The sequence below is a fragment of the Bubalus bubalis genome, chromosome 22 (genome assembly GCF_019923935.1).
Source record: "Bubalus bubalis isolate 160015118507 breed Murrah chromosome 22, NDDB_SH_1, whole genome shotgun sequence".
NCBI classification, from domain to species: Eukaryota; Metazoa; Chordata; class Mammalia; order Artiodactyla; family Bovidae; genus Bubalus; species Bubalus bubalis.
In genome coordinates, this window is record NC_059178.1 from 9,282,573 (window position 1) to 9,305,939 (window position 23,367).

Genomic DNA, 23,367 nt, shown 5'->3' on the forward strand with positions numbered 1-23,367 from the left:
AAAGGAGATCTGGCTGTTCATTGGAAGGACTGATGTTGAAGCTGAAACTCCAATACTTTGGCCACCTGATGCAAAGAGCTGATTCATCTGAAAAGACTCTGATGCTGGGAAAGATTGAGGGCAGGAGGAGAAGGGGACAACAGAGGATTAGATGGTTGGATAGCATCACTGACTCAATGTACATGAGTTTGGGTAAACTCCGGGAGTTGGTGATGGACAGGGAGGCCCGGCATGCTGTGGTTCATGGGGTCGCAAATAGTCGGTCACGACTAAGCGACCGAACTAAACAATTCTTGGTACAATATTTTCTCTTATTTTTTTTAATTGTGCCAAAGTTTGATCAAAAGGGCTCAATTTTGACTCAATGGTGCTCATTTGCCCCCTCTTCCCAATAGCTTTTTGAAATTCTAAAAAATACCAGCCATTTCTTTTTTCACTCTCATTGACTTTCACATGTTCTGACCCACAATCTGAGTAATAGTCTCACATGCGTTAACTTTTATCTTTGCTTTACACTCCCTTCTGCGCATTTAAATTTTATGATTGGACTCCAAAGCCATGGTTCTCCGTGGTGTGTGGTGCTGAAAGCACCAGATGCCAGCTCTCTGGCCCCTTGCCCTACTGTCAAGGGATCTGGCAGGCTGGACAGTTGAGTTTAACAGGAGCTATTTCAGAGTTCCTGGCTTAGTATCTCCCTTTCTCCATCTAGTCTACATAAAAGAAGAAAACATTTACTCAGATACTAAGCTAAATAATTCAACCTGCCTGCTATCAAACAATTCTTTCTGAGGGATATTTAATAACTAGAATCATCCTAGAAACCCAACTGTACAAAAAAAAGTCAATCTAAAATAGCTACTCGCATCACTACGTGCCAGCTAAAATGCTTGCTTTTTCTTCAGTGTTCTATTTCTCTGAATTCTGTAAACTTGACCAACAGCTCAACTCTTGACCTTGGGCAAGCCACTTAACCTTTTTGGGCTTCAGTTTTGTTATTTATAAGTGAGGTACCAGTCACATGGCTTACTTATAAAGTTTCCTAAAGTTGCTTCTAGAAATTCCTCTCTTTGAGGCAGTTAGCAGAGATTTTTCCTAAATCCTGGAACACCATGCTAAAGGAAAAAGTATTTTATTAAAACATAAAGTAGGTTTCAGTGTTACAAATATTGGTGACGTATAAAGTAAATTTGACTTAATTGCATTTTGTGTGCATGTTAAGTCGCTTCAGTCGTGTCTGACTCTTTGCGCCCTTTGGACTGTAGCCCGCCAGGCTCCTCTGTCCATGGGATTCTCCAGGCAATAATACTGGAATGGGTTGCCATGCCCTTCTCCAGGGGATCTTCCTGACCCACGGATCAAACACACGTCACTTATGTCTCCTGCATTGGTAGGCAGGTTCTTTACTACAAGCACCATCCTGACCCAGGGATTGAACCTGGGTCTTCTGCATTGCAGTCAGATTCTTTACTGTCTTAGCCACCAGGGAAGAGCCAACTACATTTTACCAAGGAGTAATTTAGAATGACTAGACCAAATCAAATCAAATCAAATTTCACCTATTAAAAAAATGATCTGTTAGACATGAGGACAGGACAATTTAGAAGGTACCTACAAAGAAAGCAACCCCCTGCCCAAGCACAAAAAACAAAAACATACAGAGAGCTGAGCTTACACATGAGATACAGCATAGTAGGGGGCAGTGTAATTTTCTCCTCTGAAACTGATTGATGGTATCGGCTCCAATAACATCAAATCAACACATCTCTCCTACTTAACTGTGCCAATGATTTATTTGCTCTGACTGGCCTGGAAAGTGACCCTCTTGTTCTACCTGCTGAAGAATGTCTGACCCCCCAAGACCTTTGCCCATGGCTGATTTCAGCAAAATGGAACACTCAGGTGGAATCCTGATGAACACCCACAACGGTGGTGCACATGTGGCTCAAGGAAGGAATTGAACTAATGTATTATAGTAATTTATCGGCAGTTCTGTGTGACAGCATATTTACAGAAATGAGGCCTGCCAAAAAGATCAGGCTATAGCAGGAACACATGATTTCCCAGCCAGCCATAAAATACAAATCAAATGCCTTTTCTGCCCGCTGTCAGCCACCTCCACCCACTCCTTGTCCCCAACCCTCAGACAAATTGAAGCACATGCCACAATTTGCAGAGGGAAAATCAAACTCAATTTCGCAGTACAATGAAGTGAGTTTTGGTCTTGTCATGTCCACTGACATATTGATCTCTAGAAGACTGAAAAGATCAGGATGTCCTGGTTTTCCCTTTATAAATAAAAAATTGTAGAGATGCAGTGTGTAAATGGATGACAATGAAGCATGCATACAGCTTTACAAAGATGCAAGAACTCCAGGAGACTAGTGTTGTAAAACAGCACTACAATATAAAAGTCACTATTTAAGAGGTCACATTTTCTTTCCCTTTAGAATTACAGCCTTGCAAGACAAATGGTCCCCTAATCCAGGTTCATTTAAAGTGCAGCTGATCAGTTCACAGCTAAAAGGAATTTTCACTAGTGAAGGAAAAAAAAATAGCCTATCTTGGCCCTTTGTAGAATTTATGTCAGATCTATAAGGCCATAAGCCCAATGCTCCATCAAGCATTTTCTATTTAATCTGAAAGGAGACTAAGCCAAATCACTTATATGGCCACATCTGTGATTTGCAAAATGTAGTATTTGCAGCCTCCCTGATATGTGTAAAGACCACACAGTTATTCACATCTATAGGTGAAGCATTAAGAAATGGAACCGCTTTATCATGAGGTGATGATCAAATTGTAAGAAATACCATAAAACACCCTATGCTATGCTATGCTAAGTCACTTCAGTCGTGCCCGACTCTGTGCGACCCCATAGACGGCAGCCCACCAGGCTCCCTGAGTCTAGTAAAGCTAAATTTCTAATCGTGGAAGGAAAACATAAATCATGGAATAAATCTGTGTTTTCGGGTAGGTAGAGGTAGAATGTCAGTCATTATGATAATAGGATGACTTTCTAATTACCATTTATTATAAAAATCCTGCAAATCTCTGTGCAACTGCAGGGATACCATTGCTGCACATTATGCGGAGAAGGGGACGACAGAGGGTGAGACGGTTGGATGACATCACTGACTCAATGGACATGAGTTTGAGGAAACTCTGGGAGTTGGTGAAGGACAGGGAAGCTTGGTGTGCTGCAGTCCATGAGGTTGCAGAGTCAGACACGACTGAGTGACTAAACAACAAATATATCATATAAAACTACTGCAAACATAGCTTTGCGTACCTTTTTGGGAGGCAAGCTGAGGCACAGGTCGATAATACTGCCCAAGAAAAACCATACACAGGAACCTGAGAAGAAAAAAGAACTTCTTCCCCGATCCTAATTTAAATGATTTCAAACCAGAAGGGGCTTCTTATTGGGTATGATATTTCAAAATTATGGCAATGCCTCACATTACCATATCTAAAGTAACTACTTGTAGTAAGTAAAGATAAATTCATTAGTAATTATGCAGTCTTTTATTATGAAACTCAGAGTAAAATTACTTGAGGTATTGTTTTCAACCCAAAAAGAGAAAGACTTGACATCATCCATCAGTTTGACTCAAGCAATGATTTTCTGAGAATTAAAATTTGTCGAAAGCTCTAAGTATTTCATCTTTTAGAATAAGAAGCATGTAGTTAATGTCACAGCTAATACATTTGTCAGTCTGCTAATTTTCTGTTTCTATTAGAATAAGTAAACACCAGCCCTTTCTTAACAGCATACTACTTACCATGTGTCAGGAGCAATGCAGGGAGAACTTATTTGAAAATCATGCGGTAACAGGAGTCACAGGGAGACAATGGAGAAAGACAAAAAGGGAAAGGCATTTAATAATGCCCCAGTGACGGTGGGGGTGGACCTCAGGTGGGTGGGGGCGGATGGCATTTAAAGGGGAACTATGGTTTTATACAAAATCAATCCCCCAGCAAGTCAAAGACACTGGAAAATTTTTAAAGAAAAGGTAGTTTATAAGAAATCATTCCACTAAAATAAGAACAATATTAAAATAAATGTAGACTTATAAATATGCAGGGGAAATAAAGGAAAATGAGATCTTGCCCACAGGACATTAGAACAGAAAGGCTCTTCAAATACGCTCAGTATTTGAGAGAATAGGTGTAGAGACAAAAGAAAAACCTCTCTGACTCATCTTTTAAAGATATAATACACTCATTCATGCTGCATTGAGTATATTTTGTTTTAGACAGCTTTGGTTTCATGTAACTAGAATAAAAAAAATAACTAGTAAATGACCATGATAAGTGCTTTGTTCTGCCTCTTATTGGGTGTTCTTTCTAAAATTGGGATCATTGGGTCACTTGGGGGTCATTTTTTGTTACTATAGATCACTCGGAGCATCAGTTTATTTCCAGATTTTGTGTTCCAAACCCACTATTACTGCTACTGCAGAATTTTCATTTAAAATGGACTTCTGAATATCATTTCCATCTTTTTTTCTCTGCATAACACAGTTCCTAAAATAAAACACTTTTACTTCAAAATAGAATATCAACAATATAAAGTACTACAGCACTTTAGTTTCTTGGTGTTATAAAATTGGTATTCTCAGGATAAAATAGTTAAATATCTCTAGAAGAAATGGACGAATTCTCAGAACTGTACAATCTCTCAAGACTGAACCAGGGAGAAACAGAAAATATGAACAGACCCATTCCAAGCACTGAAATTGAATCAGCAATTTAAAAATTCTCAACAAGTAAAAGTTCAGGACCAGATGGCTTCACAAGTGAATTCTACCAAACATTTAGAGAAGAGTTAACACCTATTGTTCAGAAGCTATCCAAAAAAATTCCAGAAAAATGAATACGTCTGAACTCACTCTATGAGGCCAGCATCATTGTGAAATGAAAACCAAAGATATCACACAAAAAAGGAAAATTATAGGCCAATAACACTGATAAAGACAGATGTGAAAATTCTCAACAAAATACTAGAAAACAGAATCCAATAATACATTAAAAGGATCATATACCTTGATCAAGTGGGATTTATCCTAGGGATGCAAGGATTTTTCAATATCTACTATTTAATCAATATGATACACCAGAGTAACAAATTGAAGAATAAAAACCATGAAATCATTTAAATAGGTGTAGAAAAAGCTTCTGATAAAATTCTCATCTTCTCTCACTCATCAAAATGCGAGGGAACAAACCTTGTGAGAAAATGGTATTTCCCAACTCAGAATTAGTTCAGATGTTTCCCATTTTTTTCTTTTTATCAGCTTTAGACTGATTTAATTTAATAGGCTTTAAAAATTATCTTTGCTTTTGTCATTAAATGAGTTAGACATAAACCAAGAGTTACAAATGAGTTCCCTAAAAGTTCAGAACCCCTGCTTTCTACAATCAAAAAGAGTGGGAAAAGACGCCTTGCTCCCTAGCTGTGTAGATTTAAATATACTATTTAAATGCTCTTTATTACAAATTCCTTATCCTTGAAATAGGTTTAAAAAAGGCACAACCTCACAAAGTTCTGAGAATCACGTAGCATACTCCAAGCCTTCAGAAGCATACAGGTCACACAGCACATGTTCAGTAAAGGTTAGTTAGTAGTAGTAGCTGCAATTAACCTGCCATCTATCCTGAATACCAGTGTCCTCCAAGATCATTTCCCTTAGTTGGCATTTCAGTGGAAAGTGATATAGCCAGAAATCACCAGGCAGCATGTTCTTGACACAGGAATTTCCTGAAATAAATTTTCTTGCTTCAGATTGTTCCTATCTCAAATAGCAAAGACCTCACAGCTTTGGGGCAATACCAAGTAGCGGATTTGCCAAATCATGTGTATGTGGGATATATGTGGCTAGCAGAAGAAGAGATTGGACAATACTGACTTGCTTCGAATCCTAGTGTGGCTTTCTTTGGGGCTAGAAGAGCCATCTCTGGTGAAATGAAACCATGACCTACAGTGAACCTGTGTGTCAGAGAAGACCCCATTCTGCCCAGGGGCGACATGCAGCTCGCATCTCAAGGGATGGAGGTCCGCAGCCCTCCTGGGTTCTACTCCACCTCCCAGAGTTGGGTAGCTGACAGCCATACTAGACTCCACACGAATGGTGAGAAACCAGATACTCACAAATCCGTCGGCGTGATGCCAGGAACAAGATAGAGTCTTAATGTTAGTATAAATTTAAGATTCATAATTGCAGCCTCATTTTTCCTAGTGTCAGCAGGTTTGTGCACTAATGTAGTGGCTAAAACTGCTCTGGGTATGTAGCTGAATACAGAACTAACTCAAAGGTATCTGTACAATGGCTGATTGGTCCATGCAGCTACCTGTGTCTATTAAGGGGGCATCTCGCTTTACACGGAATTATTGAACTTAATTGTCTTGTGCCTAATATGCTGGGGTTGTCAAGAATGATGCCAATATCCCAAATAACTTTAAGCCCTATGTAGTTCTTTACGTATTTACTTATCTAGCTACTGACCTTTCTTTCATCTTATCTATTTATTCCTCCTCCCCTGCTCCCCTCCTCCTCTTTCTCATCTTTTTTCTTTTCCTTCTCCACCTTCCTTCCTCCTCCTCCTCCTCCTCCTCTCCCCTTCTCTGCACCCCCTGATTCTCCCTAATCCATAACAGAAACTAAAAGGAGCTCTGGTTCAATGGCGCCAATGGATGCCAGGCAAGGTAACAGAATGAGCACTGCCTTCGGAATTAGGGACTCAGGTTCTTCTCTCTGCATCTGCTTTTCTTAGAAAGGAAACACAGATATTGATTCCTATCTAAGTTTGGGTTTCTATTTCTTTATTGTTATTTCTTATATACTCTTATAATACTTATTTAATATTATTTCTATATTTCTTTATTTCTAAAATTAGGAGATTAGACTCTACGCTGGTCTGATGCTCCTTTCTGGCCTTGGAACTCTAAAATAAGAACCCCTGGGAGATGACAATTGAAAGGAGCAAAACAGAATTATGAGATTTACATACATTTCTCTAAAAAGTGATTTTCACAGAATTCTGTACCTTGAACTCTAATTTTGCAGTCTAGCTTTAAATCTGACAACCCATGTAGCAGAAAGTCCAGTATTCTCTATTGGGCATATCTATAGCACATATTATAAGTACTGAACTGATATTCAGCATCAATGAATGACTTTGCAAAGGAATGAAAGGCACCAAATCAGCCAGCTGCTTACGAGGCAAATGCTTAAAAGCTGCACCACAAAAATCAGCCAAAGACACGAGAGCACTGGGCACGTGATCAGCATCCGAAAGATACATCCGAAGCTTCTCAGGAAGCCTTGGCACTTACACAGAGCCACCAAGGACAACAAAGCTTCTAAATGCAGACAAATGGGTACTTACCTGACTGAGACAGAAGTGGTGTATAAGGGACTTTCGGTTCTATTGCACTCATCGGCGGAGGTAGCAAAGGGTTGGCGAAGCTGCGGAGGGGGTGAGTTGGGCGAACACAGGCCGTGGGGATGGTTCTGCTGGGTGCCTCCTCACTGCTGGGATGCTCAGGCTGCGCTGGGGGCAACATGGGTGGCTGTTGGGTGGTTGGTCCTTCACTCACCGCTGCAATAAACACAGTAGAAGCCATTCATTATTCCACAACAAAGTGGGCTTTCTCTAAGTCACTGGAACAGTTCAGAGAGTTGTGCCAGGATGTGGCCAATCTATTCTTCACGTTTAAGAACATCTGCATCCCACTATCCTCTTGCGTTTATGGGACGTGTTGAGCACTGCCCCTTTAGACAGTAGAAACAGACCCAGTAGGAGAGGCCTGCATCTTCTAGGACGAAGAGTAAAAGATACACAGTGCTGACTGTATTGCCTGAATTGTCTGGGCCCTGCAATCATAAGTGATGGAGCGAGAAAAGAGAGTTATTTCTCCTTTCATAAGTAGCAATGTCAGTGAAATTCAATGTACCAAACCAGGCTACAGCTGCATTATTATCTACTAGCCAATATGCCAATTTTTCTGTGATTTAAACATGCCATGTCAGCTATCAAACACAGCAGAGTTACCGGGTGCTCAACGCATTGCTAATAAAATGATGCAAATAATAACCATTGTCGTTATCTTCCGAAACAAAATAGATGCCCATCAATCTAAGAAGTTACATGCGAGATGACTTTGCTGAAACAAGTTGCCTGAATGCAGAATTGCAGTTTTTCCCCTTTGGTAGCAAACCTTGTAATTTTCATTCAGATGACTATGGTTGAAGAGGCTTCACATAGTTGTTTGTGACAGCCTTTGGCTATTTGGACAATTCTGTGTGTAGAAACACACCTTTTTCTCCAAAGAACACAGTTGAGTTGTACTAAAATATTGGCCAGGCAGTTTTTCATGCTAAGAACACTGTGATTTGACTTTGTGCATTCATCTTCAGTCAATAGACCCAAGTTAAATTGAAAATGAACAGAGCTTCATAGTAGGTGTAAGTGTGGATCAAAGAAGAATATTTCTGATTATTTCTTAAGAAAGTACTATTGGGTAAAGGTGGAAAAAAATGCAGCAATAGAAGATAATCTCTTACCTTGAAAGAGAATTTCTAAGCAGGTAATATCTCAAGATAATTAGTTTGTGAGATAATTCTGAGACACCTCTCTGGGAGGCTCAGTGAGGCCAGCAAAGGGCAGAGGAGACAGAAAATCTGATAATGCTGAAGGGGGTGGAGATTAAAGATATAAAAGATATGCAACAGTGAAATGTGCCTGTAGAAGGCATTTGATATTAAAGCTCATTTTTCTATATTCAAAAAGGATTAGAGGTCCTCTGGGTCACTGAGCAGGCTTCAGGCTTACCCCATTCAAAGATGGAGGAGGAAAGACACAGGGTTGGCCAAGGACAGATGTAGCCACGTAGCACTCAGAACCAGAAAATGGGCAAAGACTTGATAAAATATTTCTTCAAATAAGGAAAATGTAATCAAGCAAACTAGATAGAACTCTGATGGCAAGCGGAGTCTGAAGAGTGGTACCTTATCTCTATGCTAGGATGTCTTATCAAATATGGACATGTATGTATGTGCATATATAATCTCAAGGTTAAAGCGTGGGGCTGTAAGGAAAACATTAAGGTGAGTCTTTGGTGATGTTGGTTCTCAGAGACAAAAGGGAAAGGGACCTTCAGGTAGATGCTAAAAGGAGCTAAACTGCTTTCAAGAATGTAAAGGGAAAGAGGAATACGCGTGTAACTTGTGTTCCATCAGGATGGTATAATTAGGTGACTGAGAGTATAGCTTTAGAAACAAATTATGCAGGTTTTACTCTGGACTCATTTTTTTTTTTTTAATTTTATTTTATTTTTAAACTTTACATAACTGTATTAGTTTTGCCAAATAGACTCATATTTAATCTAAAGGAATAAATGGTCAATTGCCCAAATAAAAATACAGTATCTCTTAGATTTAGATTGAGAGAAGCAGCTGTAGGAACCAACAATGAGGTCTTTCTTTTATTACCAAAAGGCTAGTTTTTATTAAAGGGTCCTTATCATCATATTAGGGGTTTCCCCAATGGCTCAGTGTGTAAATAATCCACCTGCAATGCAGGAGGCACAGGAGATTAGGGTTCAGTCTCTGGTTCAGGATGATCCCCTGGAGGAGGAATTGGCAACCCACTCCAGTATTCTGACCTGGAGAATTACATGGATAGAGGAGCCTGGTGTGATACAGTCCATGGGGTCACAGAGTCAAACATCAGATTTTAATCTGCACATCAGATTAAAAATGCCTCTCCCTGAGAAGAAATTTTATGATTTTTCTCAGAAATCTGCTGTAATTCTTTCTATTGAAGCTGGATTGCAATAAATCTATATCATATTTTTAAAAACTGCTTTAGTCTTTACAGAGGTAGTAATATTTTGTGATGTCTTTTTTTCTTCATTCCTTCCTTCATATTTTTTCTTTTCTATTTCTTCTACATTTTTGAAATGAAAGAGAGCTATATTAAAATATTATTATGATCATAGGTTTGATAAAACTTTGCATGTTTTTAGTCTTCTAAAATTTAGTTACTTAAAAACTTCAGGCTTCTCATGAATTCTGTTGACTTCGTTGAGTTTTGGGGGTGGGCACTACCATTCCTCTTCTCTTTAACATATTTGAAAATAAAAATGCTGAGCACGCCGAGTTCTCTGTTTCCAAGTTTTCAGCTGGCTACCATGATCCCCACTAGGAACATCACAGTCTTGTTCTTGACACCAAGGCAAGTAATAATGGCTTGATACCACTGGACCAGCTCTTTAGCAAAATCAATATTTCATGCCACAGAGTGAAGAGGAAAGCGCCTAACCTCATGTGCTAGGTGGGAATGAGAGGGTCGAGCCTTAAGACTGAATGTATCAGTAATGCACAAAGGATTGTTTTTTGTTGTTGTTCAAAATGTTAATTTTGCTTAATACCTAATACAATGGCAAGGTATAGGTTTTCCATAGGTTATTCATAATACTTATATTTTGCATAGAGCAAAAAAAAAAAAAAACAAAAACAGTGCCTTTTAGAATTGGCTGACATTTAAGGCAGTGAAAAAACTCTCCAGCAAACACAATAGCAACTGCTTCACTGGAGAAAGCTCTCATTTCATCTGAGCCTGTTTGGCCAGTTCAGGCGCCAGCTTCAGGACACCTAAGTGAAACAGACTGGTGCTCTGACATGACATTTAGCCGTGCTAAGAGCTCCAAAAGCAAAGAAAACCTCCTTTCGCTCACAAAGTGCAGCCTCCCTGCAATTCACAGACTACAGTGAGAATCGAATAGGTCCTGGCAAGGCACTTATTTTCAAATGATGAGATACTAGGAATTCATTGTGCAAATAGCATACAGTTACACAGTAGAGTCAAATCTCAAGGCAATTTATAATAATTAATGTCAACACATAAATAATTGCTACAAAATAACTGGCAAAAGTATTGTAAAAACGGAAATGAGGATTTTCTTTCTATCTCAGATTGCCTTGAAAGAAATATAGCAGATGAATAACTAAACAAAGACACTTCAAGACATGAACCAAAGTCAGTCGTTAATCTCAGAAGAACAACATCATGCAGTAATCCTGGGGAACCCTAATCCCTTACAGCTAGCTTTGTTTTTTTTTTAAGACCCTAGAGAAAGATCCAAGGACTCCACTGTTCTGGTTTTATTGATGGCAAGTTCCATCTGTTAACTGATTTCCGATCTGGGAGAGAGGTGCGGGAGAACGACAACCTGGAGAAAGGTGACTGGTGTTCTCACTGAGCCCATGTCGACACTGAGGACAGCAGTGGGTATCATCGCCTGCAGCACCTGTTCCAAACGGGACAAAACGGAGGCCCCAATTTTATACTGACTTGTAGAAATGAGATCTACAGATGATAGTTTGAAGTTTTCAAAATACATCTCTTTTTGTTGTTCCCCCACAGCCAGTTCCTTTGCCCATGGATGTGAAGAGCAAAACTGAAGCTATTAAAAGGAAGAAGAAATATTTGTCCATCACAACTGTATAAACCTTTCTGCGTGGATCACCCAATATGTGTTATGCAAATGCACTGTATCCTATATCTTTCCGTCGTTATGGGAGGGGAGAAATTCAGCTTTATTAGTGTCCTCTTTGGGGGCAGGGATTTAGTGAGTCTCTCAAACTCAAAGGTCTTTCTGATAACTTTTGAGAAAGGAGAGTTGCTCCGTTCCCCACAGTCAAAATGTTTCTTTTCCTACATGTGCCTTTTGTTGTTTTTCAAGGTGACTAATAAGACATCTCCAGCCAGAGACATGAAATGTTTTCTGCTTGAGAGAGAACTGGGATGTTTAGTGTTCTCCAAGGCATTTAGAAACCGATACTGAATGGATGGAAGTTAACTGTTTCTGACAGTGATTTAGAGAATACTTAGTTTCCTAGAAAGGAGGATGCTTGTTTTATGTATTTCTTTTCAAAGCAATCACTTGGAAACACATATCAGTTCCTATCCCTTTTGCACTGCACATAGCTTTGGTCAAAAAAAATACTTGAAGAAGGACTGAGTATATCTTATATTTAAAAAAACTATGGTATCTTGGCCAGGAGTAGACTGTCAATGCCTTTTTATTTTAGATGAGGTTCACAAATTATTAAACAAAGAATTCTGTTAGGAATCCTTAATTTGCATAACTTTATATAATACATGATCTATTTTATGTTCATATTATATGTTATATAATAGTAATAGAATTTTAAATGTATTTAATAATATTACTTTTAAGCAAATTAAAATAAAAATCAACTAAGGAGACTACATTTTCCTCCCTTCCTGCTTGCCCTCCTTCCTTCCTTCCTCTTTCTCACTCCCTACTCCCCGCCTCACCTTTTCATTGTAGAACAGACCTTAATTTTTAGAGCCGTTTTCAGAGTCATAACAAAATCGAGTAGAAGATACAGAGATTTACCCTCTGACCCCAGGTACGCACAGCCTCGTCCACTGTCAAAATCCTGCACCACTGTGGTTTGAGACTAAACAAAGGAATAAACTAATCTGTGGTCCTTAACCACAGATGAAACGAAATTCTATACTAGTTCAGTTGTTTTCCTTTTCATTGAAATTTAACTTCTGGAATCCTTTTCCCCATGGTTTAATGAGACAGTTTTGCATGCTGTACCAGATCAGGAGAGAAAGGAAGGAGTCAATGGGATGTTGGGTTTTCAGAAGGAGATGATGCTTTTAAAAATGGAAAAGAATTTACGGGAACACCCATAAATGAAATAGTTAATTTCCAGTTTTGGACAAAGTAGTGAACTTTGGCTATCTCAGTCTTGCTGGAATGAACAGATAAAGGCCATTCTGACACTTCCTTTTACAGTAAGAGAATATAAATGAACAATGAAGCAATGAGAAGAAAACTAAACTAAAAGTATAAACCTCTTTTCTCTTGGGGATAGTGCAATTCAGAAATTGAAGAAGGGACTTGTGTGATCTGAATCCTTTGACTACAATTATCATCCTAGTTGTTTTGGGATTCAGAAATTTGGAGGTGTTGGACTTCTCACACCTTTATTTAAATCCCTTCAATGTGGTCTGGAGGACTTTTTTTCTTTGAGTTTTTGCACACAACTCTATTCTCTAGACATGATGTGCAGTGGGAAGAAGAAAAATAAATCTAATTCTCTCTTGGCAGATTTTTGATGCCTTTTAATTCTAACCTTGCTACATCTAGACAATTTATGATTTCTTAGAGCTGTCCCTGTTGGCTTGGAAAAAATATAGCTACTCCACAAATATATTTTATTGCTGTTACCATCTTATCTATTACGAAATATCCTATCTCACAGGAGATGCTGAGTCACCTGTTCGTAACTAAGAGAAGAATGCCATAAAATCGATTTTAAAATGCTGTGCTTGAAGGGGAAAAAAGCCAAATAGCACAGGAAAAACCACCAGGGTGCATATAATAGCTTGAGAATCTCTCTCCATTTGTACATTCTTTGAAACAAATACTACTCTCAGGATACAAAATCAATATACAGAAATCAGTTGCATTTTGATATACTAACAGCAGACTATCAGAGAAATTAAGAAAACAATCTCATTTACAGGAGCATCAAAAAGAACAAAATACTTAGGAATAAATTTAACTGAGGAAGTGAAACAGTTGTATACTTAAATCTACTACTTTGATAAAAGAAATTGAACAAGCCACAAAAAATGGAAAGATAATCTGTGTTCAGGAGTTGGAAGAATTAATATTGTTAAAACTACTACCCAAAGCCATCTATATATTCAATCAATCCCTACTGTAATTCCATTGTAATCTTTACAGATATAGAAAAAGAAAAAAAAAACCTAAAATCTGCATGGAACTCATGAACCAAAAGTAAACCTAAGAACAAAGCTGGAGGCATCATAGTTTCTGATTTCAAGCTATACTACAAAACTATAGTAATTAAAACAGTATAGTATTGGCATAAACACAGACATAGACCACAGGGACAGAACTGTGAGCCTAAATATATCCCCAAGTATAAAATCAAATAATATTTAAAAAGAAATCCAATAATACACCAAGGGGAGGGAGCAGTCTCTTCAATAAAAGGTGTTGGGAAAACTGAATAATAGTCACTGTGAATGAGTGAACCTGAACCCTTATCTTGTACCATATTCAAAAATAAACTGGATTAAAGACTTGAACATAAGACCAAGAACTGTAAAACTTCTGGAAGAAAACTTAGACATTGATCTTGGCAATGATTTTTTGTTTGTTTGTTTGATACCAAAAGCAAAGGCAACAACAGCAACAATAAGTAAATGGAACTATATCCAATTAAAAAGCGGCTATAAAGAAAGAAAATGAAAAGGGAAGGGAAGGAAATTCTTACAAATCAAATATCTGATTAACTAGGTTAATATCCAAAATATACAAAAACTCATACAACTCAAAAACAAAACCACAAACACTGTGATTAAAAAAAATGCGCAGAGGAATTGAATGGACATTGTTCCAAAGAAGATATACAAAAGACCAACAGATACATGAAAAGGTGCTCAACATTACTAATCACTAGGGAAATGCAAATCAAATACAAATCAAACGACAATGAGATATCATCTCACCTCTGTTACCAAGGCTAAAATAAAAAAGAGATAAGTGTTTGTGAGGATGTGGAGGAAGGAAAACACTTTTGCACTGTTGGTGGAAATATAAAATGATGTAGCCACTGTAGAAAACAGTATGTAAGTACCTTAGGAAATTAAAAATTGTACAGTCATATAATCTAGCCATCCCACTTCTGCGTATATAGGCAAAGGTGATGAAAACAGGATATCAGAGAGATTCTGCACTCCCATGCATTTTTTTGCCAACTATTTTTAATATTATTTCTTTAATTTGGAGGATAATTGCTTTACAGGTGCTTCCCAGGTGGCTCAGTGGTAGAGAATCCACCTGCCAATGCAAGAGATGCAAGTTCAATCCCTGGATTGGGAAGATCCCCTGGAGAAGGAAATGGCAACCCACTCCAGTGTCCTTGCCTGGGAAATCCTGTGGACAGAGGAGCCTGGCAGGCTATAGTCCATGAGGTTGCAAAGAGTCGGATACAATTTAGCAACTGACACACACTTGCTTTACAATGTTGTGTTAGTTTCTGTGGTACAACAGTGTGAATCGGCTGTAAGTATACTATACCATCTCCCTATTGAACCTCCCACACACCCCCAATTCCACCCCTCTAGGACATCACAGAGTACCGAGCTGAGCTCCCTGTGCTATATAGCAGCTTCCCACGAACTATCTATTTTACATACGATTATATATATATATATATATATATATACATATATATACACACACACACATATCAAAGCTACTCTCTCAATTCGTCCCATCCTCTCCTTCCCCCGCTGTGTCCACAAGTCCATTCTCTATATTTGTGTCTCTATTCCTGCCCTGCAAATAGGGGCATCAGTACTATTTTTCTGGATTCCATATATATGTGTTAACATACAATATTTGTTTTCCTTTTTTTGACTTACTTCACTTTGTATGACGGCCACTAGATTCATTCATATCACTACAAATGACCCCATTTCGTCCCTTTTTATGGCTGAGATTCCCATGCTTTTTGCAGCATAATTCACAATAGCCAAAACATGGAAACAGCTAAGTTTTCATCAAGGATGAATGGGCAAAGAAGATGTGAGATACATATAAAATGTATACACACACACACATATGTGTGTGTGTGTATGTGTGTGTGTGTGTGTGTGTGTGTGTGTGTGTGTGTGTATATATATATATATATATATATATACTATTCAGCCATGAGAAAGGACATTTACATTTGCAACACCATGGATAGACCTTAAAGGCATTATGCTGAGTGAAATAAGTCAGATGGAGAAAGACAAACATTATATTTGGAATCTAAAAATCACTTATACTTGGAATCTAAAAAAGCCAAACTCATAGACATAGAAACTAGGACAATGTTTACCCAGGACTGGGAGATGAGGGAAGAAAGGATGTATTTGGTCAGACTTTTAGTGAGAAGATGAATAAATCCTGGGGATATAACGTATAGAATGGGCTTCCCTCATAGCTCAGTTAGTAAAGAATCTGCCTGCAAGCAGGAGACCTGGGTCGGAAGAGCTCCTGGAGGAGGAGATGGCAACTCACTTCAGTATTCTTGCCTGGAGAATCCCATGGACAGAGGAGTGATTATAGTTAATGATACTGTGTTAAACCCTCAGAAGTTGCTAAAAGAGTAACTCTTAAATGTTTTTACCACAAAAAAGAAATGCTTATTATGTGCCATGGATGGGGGTGTTGGCTAAGGTTGCGCTGATTATCATTTTGCAACAGAGAAGTATATCAAATCAACACACACAACACAGTGTTCAATGTCAACTATTCCCATTAAAGCTGGAAAAATAAATACATAAAAACAGGTGAAATATTAGTCTGGAAAATTTTTTATTTCCAATAGCTATTTCTTAAAAATTAAAAATGAAAAAAGGCCTATCCATGGTGTTGCAAATGGCTGATTTAACTAAAGAAAGCTAAAGCTTTCATACAGGTATTGGTTCATAAGGAAAATCAAAGAGACATCTTCAATTATTACAGACAGACACTTAAGTGAGAATATGTTGGAGTTCAGTCACTTGCTTATTCACTTCCCACTTAACAGAACATATTAATTTCCAGCACCCATCACGTGGCTGTTTTACTGAACCCATTCAGCTTTGTTTTCTCACAACTTTTCATATTGTCAGTGCTACGGACTGTGGAAAGACTCCTAGAAAATCAGTCCCAATACATGTTTAGGGTCCAAAACACTGGCCATGCTGAAAAAGAAAATTCTAGTACTCAGGTCACAGCTGAATCCCTCTTTACAAAGGATAAGAACATCAAAATGCTACACAGTTGACAAGACTTTTTATTGATCTTATTCATTTGTTCTCAGTAAAAAGAAAGGAAAATGCAATCCACTAACTTTTTCCTGCTCCGAAACCTCGGTCCACTGACAGTGTTGGGAATGGCACAGGCCGGAGGGTGAACTGTGGGTGGGGGTATCCACACGTGGGTGATGGAAGGATTCCTGGGTACTGGGCACTTTCTAGGGTTGGCACAGGGATGGCACTCACGACAGCTGCAAAACAAAGGTGTTGTCATTAATATTTTCAATCCCATGCATCCGCCTAACAAGCAAAAAGGAAATGGCTACATTTTCACATGTTCAAATCCATGGATGCTCCTCATAGTTTCATGTAGGTTCCTTTACTTACCTCTCTTTCTAGAAAGTCCCTTTCTCACTTCAGAAAAGACAACTCACTCTTCAAGAATCTCACCAGCAAGAATTACCCTGAGGTTTAAAACTTTTCATAGTTTCAAACAAAGAAGTGATTCATAGGCCACCTTACAGCTCCCTGGTTTTTACTTGGTTTAGATTTGTTTTCATCTTATTCTTTCTTCTAGGCAAAAACGATGATGTTAGAAACATTGGATTATTCAGAAATGGAATATATTATATAGAGCGGGCTAAAAAAGTGGGGATTTTCTATTAATTCTGTAAAGGAAAGTAATGCTTTGGCAATCTATAGTCTGGAGAGAGAATATGAAAGTATACTCTAAATGCTCACACTAAGGATTTATATTTAATAGAAAATACTTTCAAGCAGCTGAAGCAGTACAACTTAGTGACACATTAATTTAAATGCAACTGAATGTTTTCTGAAATACAAAAACATGTTTGAAGTTACATTGGTCTAAACCTACAGATGATATCTTACACAATATTTTCTACGTTTAGTGAGCATTGTCTGATTCCATCGTTCAAATACCTGTTCAGTTGTATCACATTATGAATTAAGTATTTGATTTAGGTCATACCTGAATGGTCTACTGGTTTTCCCTACTTTCTTCAATTTAAGTCTGAATTTGGTAATAAGGAGTTCATGATCTGAGCCATAGTCAGCTCCCCGTCTTGTTTTTGCTGACTGTATAGAGCATCTCCATCTTTGGCTGCAAAGAATATAATCAATCTGTTTTGGTGCCATCACTTCATGGCAAATAGATAAGGAAACAGTGGAAACAGTGGCAGACTTTATTTTGGGGGGGCTCTAAAAATCACTGAAGATGGTGACTGCAGCCAAGGTTTACTCCTTGGAAGAAAAGTTATGACCAACCTAAACAGCATATTAGAAAGCAGAGATATTACTTTGCCAACAAAGGTCCATCTAGTCAAGGCTATAATTTTTCCAGTAGTCATGTATCAATGCGAGAGTTGGACTATAAAGAAAACTGAACTCTGAAGAATTGATGCTTTTGAACTGTGGTGTTGGAGAAGACTCTTGAGAGTCCTTTGGACTGCAAGGAGATCCAACCAGTCCATCCTAAAGGAAATCAGTCCTGAATATTCATTGGAAGGACTGAGGCTGAAGCTGAAACTCCAATACTTTGGCCACCTGATGCGAAGAGCTGACTCATTTGGAAAGATCCTGATGCTGGGAAAGATTGAAGGCAGGAAGAGAAGGGGACGACAGAGGATGAGATGGTTGGATGGCATCACCAACTCAATGGACACACGTTTGAGTAAACTCTGGGAGTTGGTGATGGACAGGGAGGCCTGGAGTGCTGAAGTCCATGGGGTCGCAAAGAGTTAGACCCAACTGAGCAACTGAACTGAACTGTATCATATTATGAAATACTTACTTCCAGTGTAAGTCAATCTTCATCTTATGAAATGTTTAGCATGCTCTACCTTTTATTAACAAAAAATAAAAATTAAGCTAGCTGCTGGAATGATCAATTTCAACAGCATATTCTTATCTAAAAAAGTAATGAATTATTTATATTATATTATGATTTTTTAATTTAGTTATACCCTAAGGCCAGTTGCTGAAGTTCAACATGGACAGCAGTGTACATTTATCAAAGTAAGATCTTTTTTTTTTTTTAATCACATTCCTTTTACCTAGTAATTTCATCATCAAGATACAAATTACACTGCATTATTGTTGGTTAGAAACAGATTTTTAAAATATTTTGACTTAAAAGTGCAGATTAATTACATGAAATACATAGCACTTTAAATTAAAAGGGTTCCTTCAAAATGACACATGTACCCAGTGTGTTCATTGCAGCACTAGCCAGGACATGGAGGCAATCTGGATGTCCATCGACAGATGAATGGATCAAGAAGATGTGGTACATACATACAATGGAACATTATTTAGCCATAAAGAGGAATGAATTTAAATCAGTTGTAGTGAGGTGAATGAACCTAGAGCCTGTTATACAGAGTGAAGTAAATCAGAAACTGAAAAACAAATATCATATATTAATGCATATATATGGAATCTAGAAAAACGGTACTGATGAAGCTATTTGCAGGGAAGGAATGGAGATACACACCCGGAGAACAGCCAAGTGGACAGAGAGGGGAAGGCTAGGGTGGGGTGGATCGAGAAAACAAAACCGACATGGATACATTTCACCCGGGGCTCGGCGGTCAAGGATCCACCGGCAATGCAGGAGACCCAGGCTCAATCCCTGGGCCAGGAATATGCCCTGGTGAAGGAAATGGCAGCCCACGCCAGTATTCTTGCCTGGGGAATCCCATGGACAGGGGAGCTTGGCATGTTACAATCTACAGGGTCGCAAAGAGACACACTAAAGCAACTGAGCATGCACGCGTATATACTATCGTGTGTAAAATAGACAGCTAGGGGGCAGCTGCTGTGTAGCACAGGGAGCCCCCCGCCTGGTGCTCTGATAACCTAGAGGGCGGGAACGGGGGTAGGAGGGAGGCGCAAGAGGGAGGGGGTGTATATGTATATATACACATATATATGTAAAACTGCATTTGAGAATTTAATTTCAGTATATTCATAACACTCCTTAAAGTGCATATTAACATGTTTAATTGAAAAATGAACCCAGGTCTTTTTTCAGATAGAAAGTTTTGACTGACTGTTTTGTTAATGAGGACTAACTCTTTTTTAAGGAGGTTAAGTAATGGGATGGGGAAACAGTGGAAACAGTGTCAGACTTTATTTTTTGGGGGGCTCCAAAATCACTGCAGATGGTGACTGCAGCCATGAAATTAAAAGATGCTTACTCCTTGGAAGAAAAGTTATGAGCAACCTAAATAGCATATTGAAAAGCAGAGACATTACTTTGCCAATAAAGGTTCGTCTAGTCAAGGCTATGATTTTTCCTGTGGTCATGTATGGATGTGAGAGTTGGACTGTGAAGAAAGCTGAGCGCTAAAGAATTGATGCTTTTGAACGGTGGTGTTGGAGAAGACTCTTGAGAGTCCCTTGGACTGCAAGGAGATCCAACCAGTCCATTCTGAAGGAGATCAGCCCTGGGTGTTCTTTGGAAGGAATGATGCTAAAGCTGGAACTCCAGTACTTTGGCCACCTCATGCAAAGAGTTGACTCATTAGAAAAGACTCTGATGCTGGGAGGGATTGGGGGCAGGAGGAGAAGGGGACGACAGAGGATGAGATGGCTGGATGGCATCACTGACTTGATGGACGTGAGTCTCAGTGAATTCCGGGAGTTGGTGATGGACAGGGAGGCCTGGTGTGCTGTGATTCATGGGGTCGCAAAGAGTCGGACACAACTGAGCGACTGAACTGAACTGAAGTAATGGGTGCTTTGTCTGAATCAAATAAGAATGTATATTAATGTTTTAATGAGATAAAATATTTTTTCAAAAACTTACATTAGTAAAGATATTTCAATGTTTTAAATCCTGTCTTAGTATATTGTATTATACAAAGTACCTCTAAGTGAATAAAACCTGTAGATACACGTCGTGATAAAGCTTTTTTACAGTTGTACCTCCTAGAAAATTAGAAAGCAGATAACTTGAATGATTAATCAATACTTGAATATAACTTTTACTTCCAGAAAAATTAGAGGACATTATCTAGTTGTTAACTGAAATACTATTTAACTTTCTGGTTAAAACCCATTCCAGTACTCTTGCCTGGAAAATCTCATGGGCAGAGGAGCCTGGTGGGCTGCAGTTCATGGGGTCGCACAGAGTTGGACATGACTGAGCGACTTCACTTTCACTTTTCACTTTCATGCATTGGAGAAGGAAATGGCAACCCACTCCAGTGTTCTTGCCTGGAGAATCCCAGGGACGGCGGGGCCTGGTGGGCTGCAGTCTATGGGGTCGCACAGAGTCGGACAGGACTGAAGCGACTTAGCAGCCACAGCAGCAGAATTTAACTTTCTGTGAAAGTTCACAGAGCTGACAATTGTATGTTATTCTGTGGGGAAATGAATTGTAGGTATTAGTTAAAGGAAGAAAATGAGTGATACAAACTTTTCTCTGTAAAAGGGAAACTTCCTTACATATTGATACTTTGTAAATGGATGATGGTGGGTATCAAATTGCTATGGTATTTTTATACTTTTGGCTTTATTTAAAAGAGTAGACTACCAGAAAAATTATGTATTTTGCAGATATTTAACCTATAATATTTAATTTTAAATACTGAATTAAAAACATGTGTGGTAATACAAAGCTTTTCTAAATTATTTTTGGGAGGACTTCAATGAAAAATTCAGACTAACTGATATATAACATCATAAATAAAGATGTTATAATTTAATAGATAAGATATTTTATAAAAGTAGATTGTGGCTATATAAACACATGAACAGAGTTTAGAAAAAGGAAAAGAAATAAAATGAGAAGGGAACTTTTGAAAAGAATTAGAAATTCAAACCAGATTCCAGCCAAAATAATGATAAATTCCCTCAAGGAAAAGGTTATAATTTTGTAGTCTTTGTGTCTGTCATAGTACAGTTCTGGAGACACTTCATATTTTTCAAGTGAGTTAACAAGAGAGATTTTCTAGAAATATTTATAAATCTGTCATTTTAACCCACTGGAGGTTTTTCACATGATTTCATGTATGTATTATTTTGTTTCCTGGTGTGTATAGTTACTATGTTACTACAATGATAATAATAGTAATAGATTTGAATACATTTGCAAATAAAAGTCATATAATAACAAAGTCTGTATTCCTATGACTCAAAATTTCACTCTCTGAAGCAGTTAATTGAATTCATACATCTTACCAATCAAAATGAGATTACTATACAGTCATTAAGGTTGACTGCCAAACTGCAAAGCTTCTCCTGTGTTGACAGTTTTTACTGATAAATAAATGTGACAATAATAGCCTCCCTTAAACGTAGAAGGCACCCACTTGACAAACTGCGCACATTCTAATCAATATTGTTATCTGAATTTAACCAATATTTTAGAACGCAGTTAGAAAAAGAATGTCATAAATATCTTCCAGTTGGTGCTGAATAAATTTGAATAGAGAAACATAAAATAATTTGGCAAGCCACAGATTCTGTATAAGTTAGAGAACAGAGAGAACCCAAGAGACTAAATTCATATTCCAGCTCCAAGTCTTTCATTACTTAAGAAAAGAAATTTTACTTTCTATGAGTTTTGCATTTTGACTACTGACCTGAGTACAAAAGGTTTGCAAATAACAAAAGTTCTTTTAAAAAAACGATAAATCTGTTGTATGTCTCAGCAACTCAGAAATTTGCATTGTTCTATTTCCCTCACATGAATAGACTAGTCAGTATTCCAAAGCTTTGGTTTTGAAGTTAGGGTTCCATGATTCATTTCTAAAATAGAACAGACAGCTACCCTTACTTATAAAACGGTTGTTGCAAAACTAATCATTCTGAAATAAGTTGGACCCAACACTGTGTATTGAAGTGCATTTTTGTATTTTCAACTACACATCAGTTTTGAGAGCCAGAAACAGACCTACACAGACACATCCTCACAGCACAATTCAAGACATTCACCGCCTTCCTCTGTTTATGTAAAACAGCTCAGAGCGTGATATCATCAAACATCTTCAATAAATCTCTGCCTTGCGGCCAACTATGACAAGAAATCTGTTCTGACACAGCTTGCTGACAACTGGATTTATCTCTCATACTGACGCATAAAGATTTTTCAAGTAGAAACTCCCTCACCACCAAATTACTTAGTTTCCTGAACAGGGCACATTGATAGTCAAAAACTTTAAACAACATTTACAAAAATGTTAGTGTTAAACATGACCTACAGGAAATCTAAAAATACAGATTTTATTTTTAAAGTTACAATTTTAAGAAATAAAGCTCTCTATAGGCACTTCTCCCCATGATACTTGACAATTTGAGAGATTTGTTGAGGAGGAGAGGTGAACAGAAGAGTAAAGACAATATTTTAAAGTGCAAAGAGCTTAAGTGAAATGATTTCGCACTCTGCCTCTCTTTAGCGTTTCTTTTTGGCAATGGCCTACATATAATCTGGATTATTCGGAACTGTAGTTTCCATCACCCTTGATA

At 38.1% G+C, this 23,367-nt stretch overlaps 1 protein-coding gene across 10 annotated transcripts in view; it reads right to left on the reverse strand.

Moving 5' to 3' along the window:
• DCC (DCC netrin 1 receptor) overlaps positions 1-23,367 on the reverse strand; it is a 1,367,203-nt gene that overhangs the window by 46,351 nt on the left and 1,297,485 nt on the right. For 5 of the 10 annotated variants that reach the window (XM_044934808.2, XM_044934811.2, XM_044934807.2 and 2 more), the window contains 5 exons: positions 16,968-17,123; positions 7,390-7,602; positions 3,783-3,809; positions 3,290-3,354; positions 2,091-2,285 (listed from right to left, as the gene is read on the reverse strand). In XM_044934808.2, the coding sequence (XP_044790743.1) occupies positions 2,106-2,285; positions 3,290-3,354; positions 3,783-3,809; positions 7,390-7,602; positions 16,968-17,123 (641 nt within the window). In that variant the 3' untranslated portion in view covers positions 2,091-2,105. Of the gene's footprint in view, positions 1-2,090; positions 2,286-3,289; positions 3,355-3,782; positions 3,810-7,389; positions 7,603-16,967; positions 17,124-23,367 lie in introns of those variants that run through there. The other 5 variants (XM_044934809.2, XM_044934813.2, XM_044934810.2 and 2 more) reach the window with 3 other exon arrangements.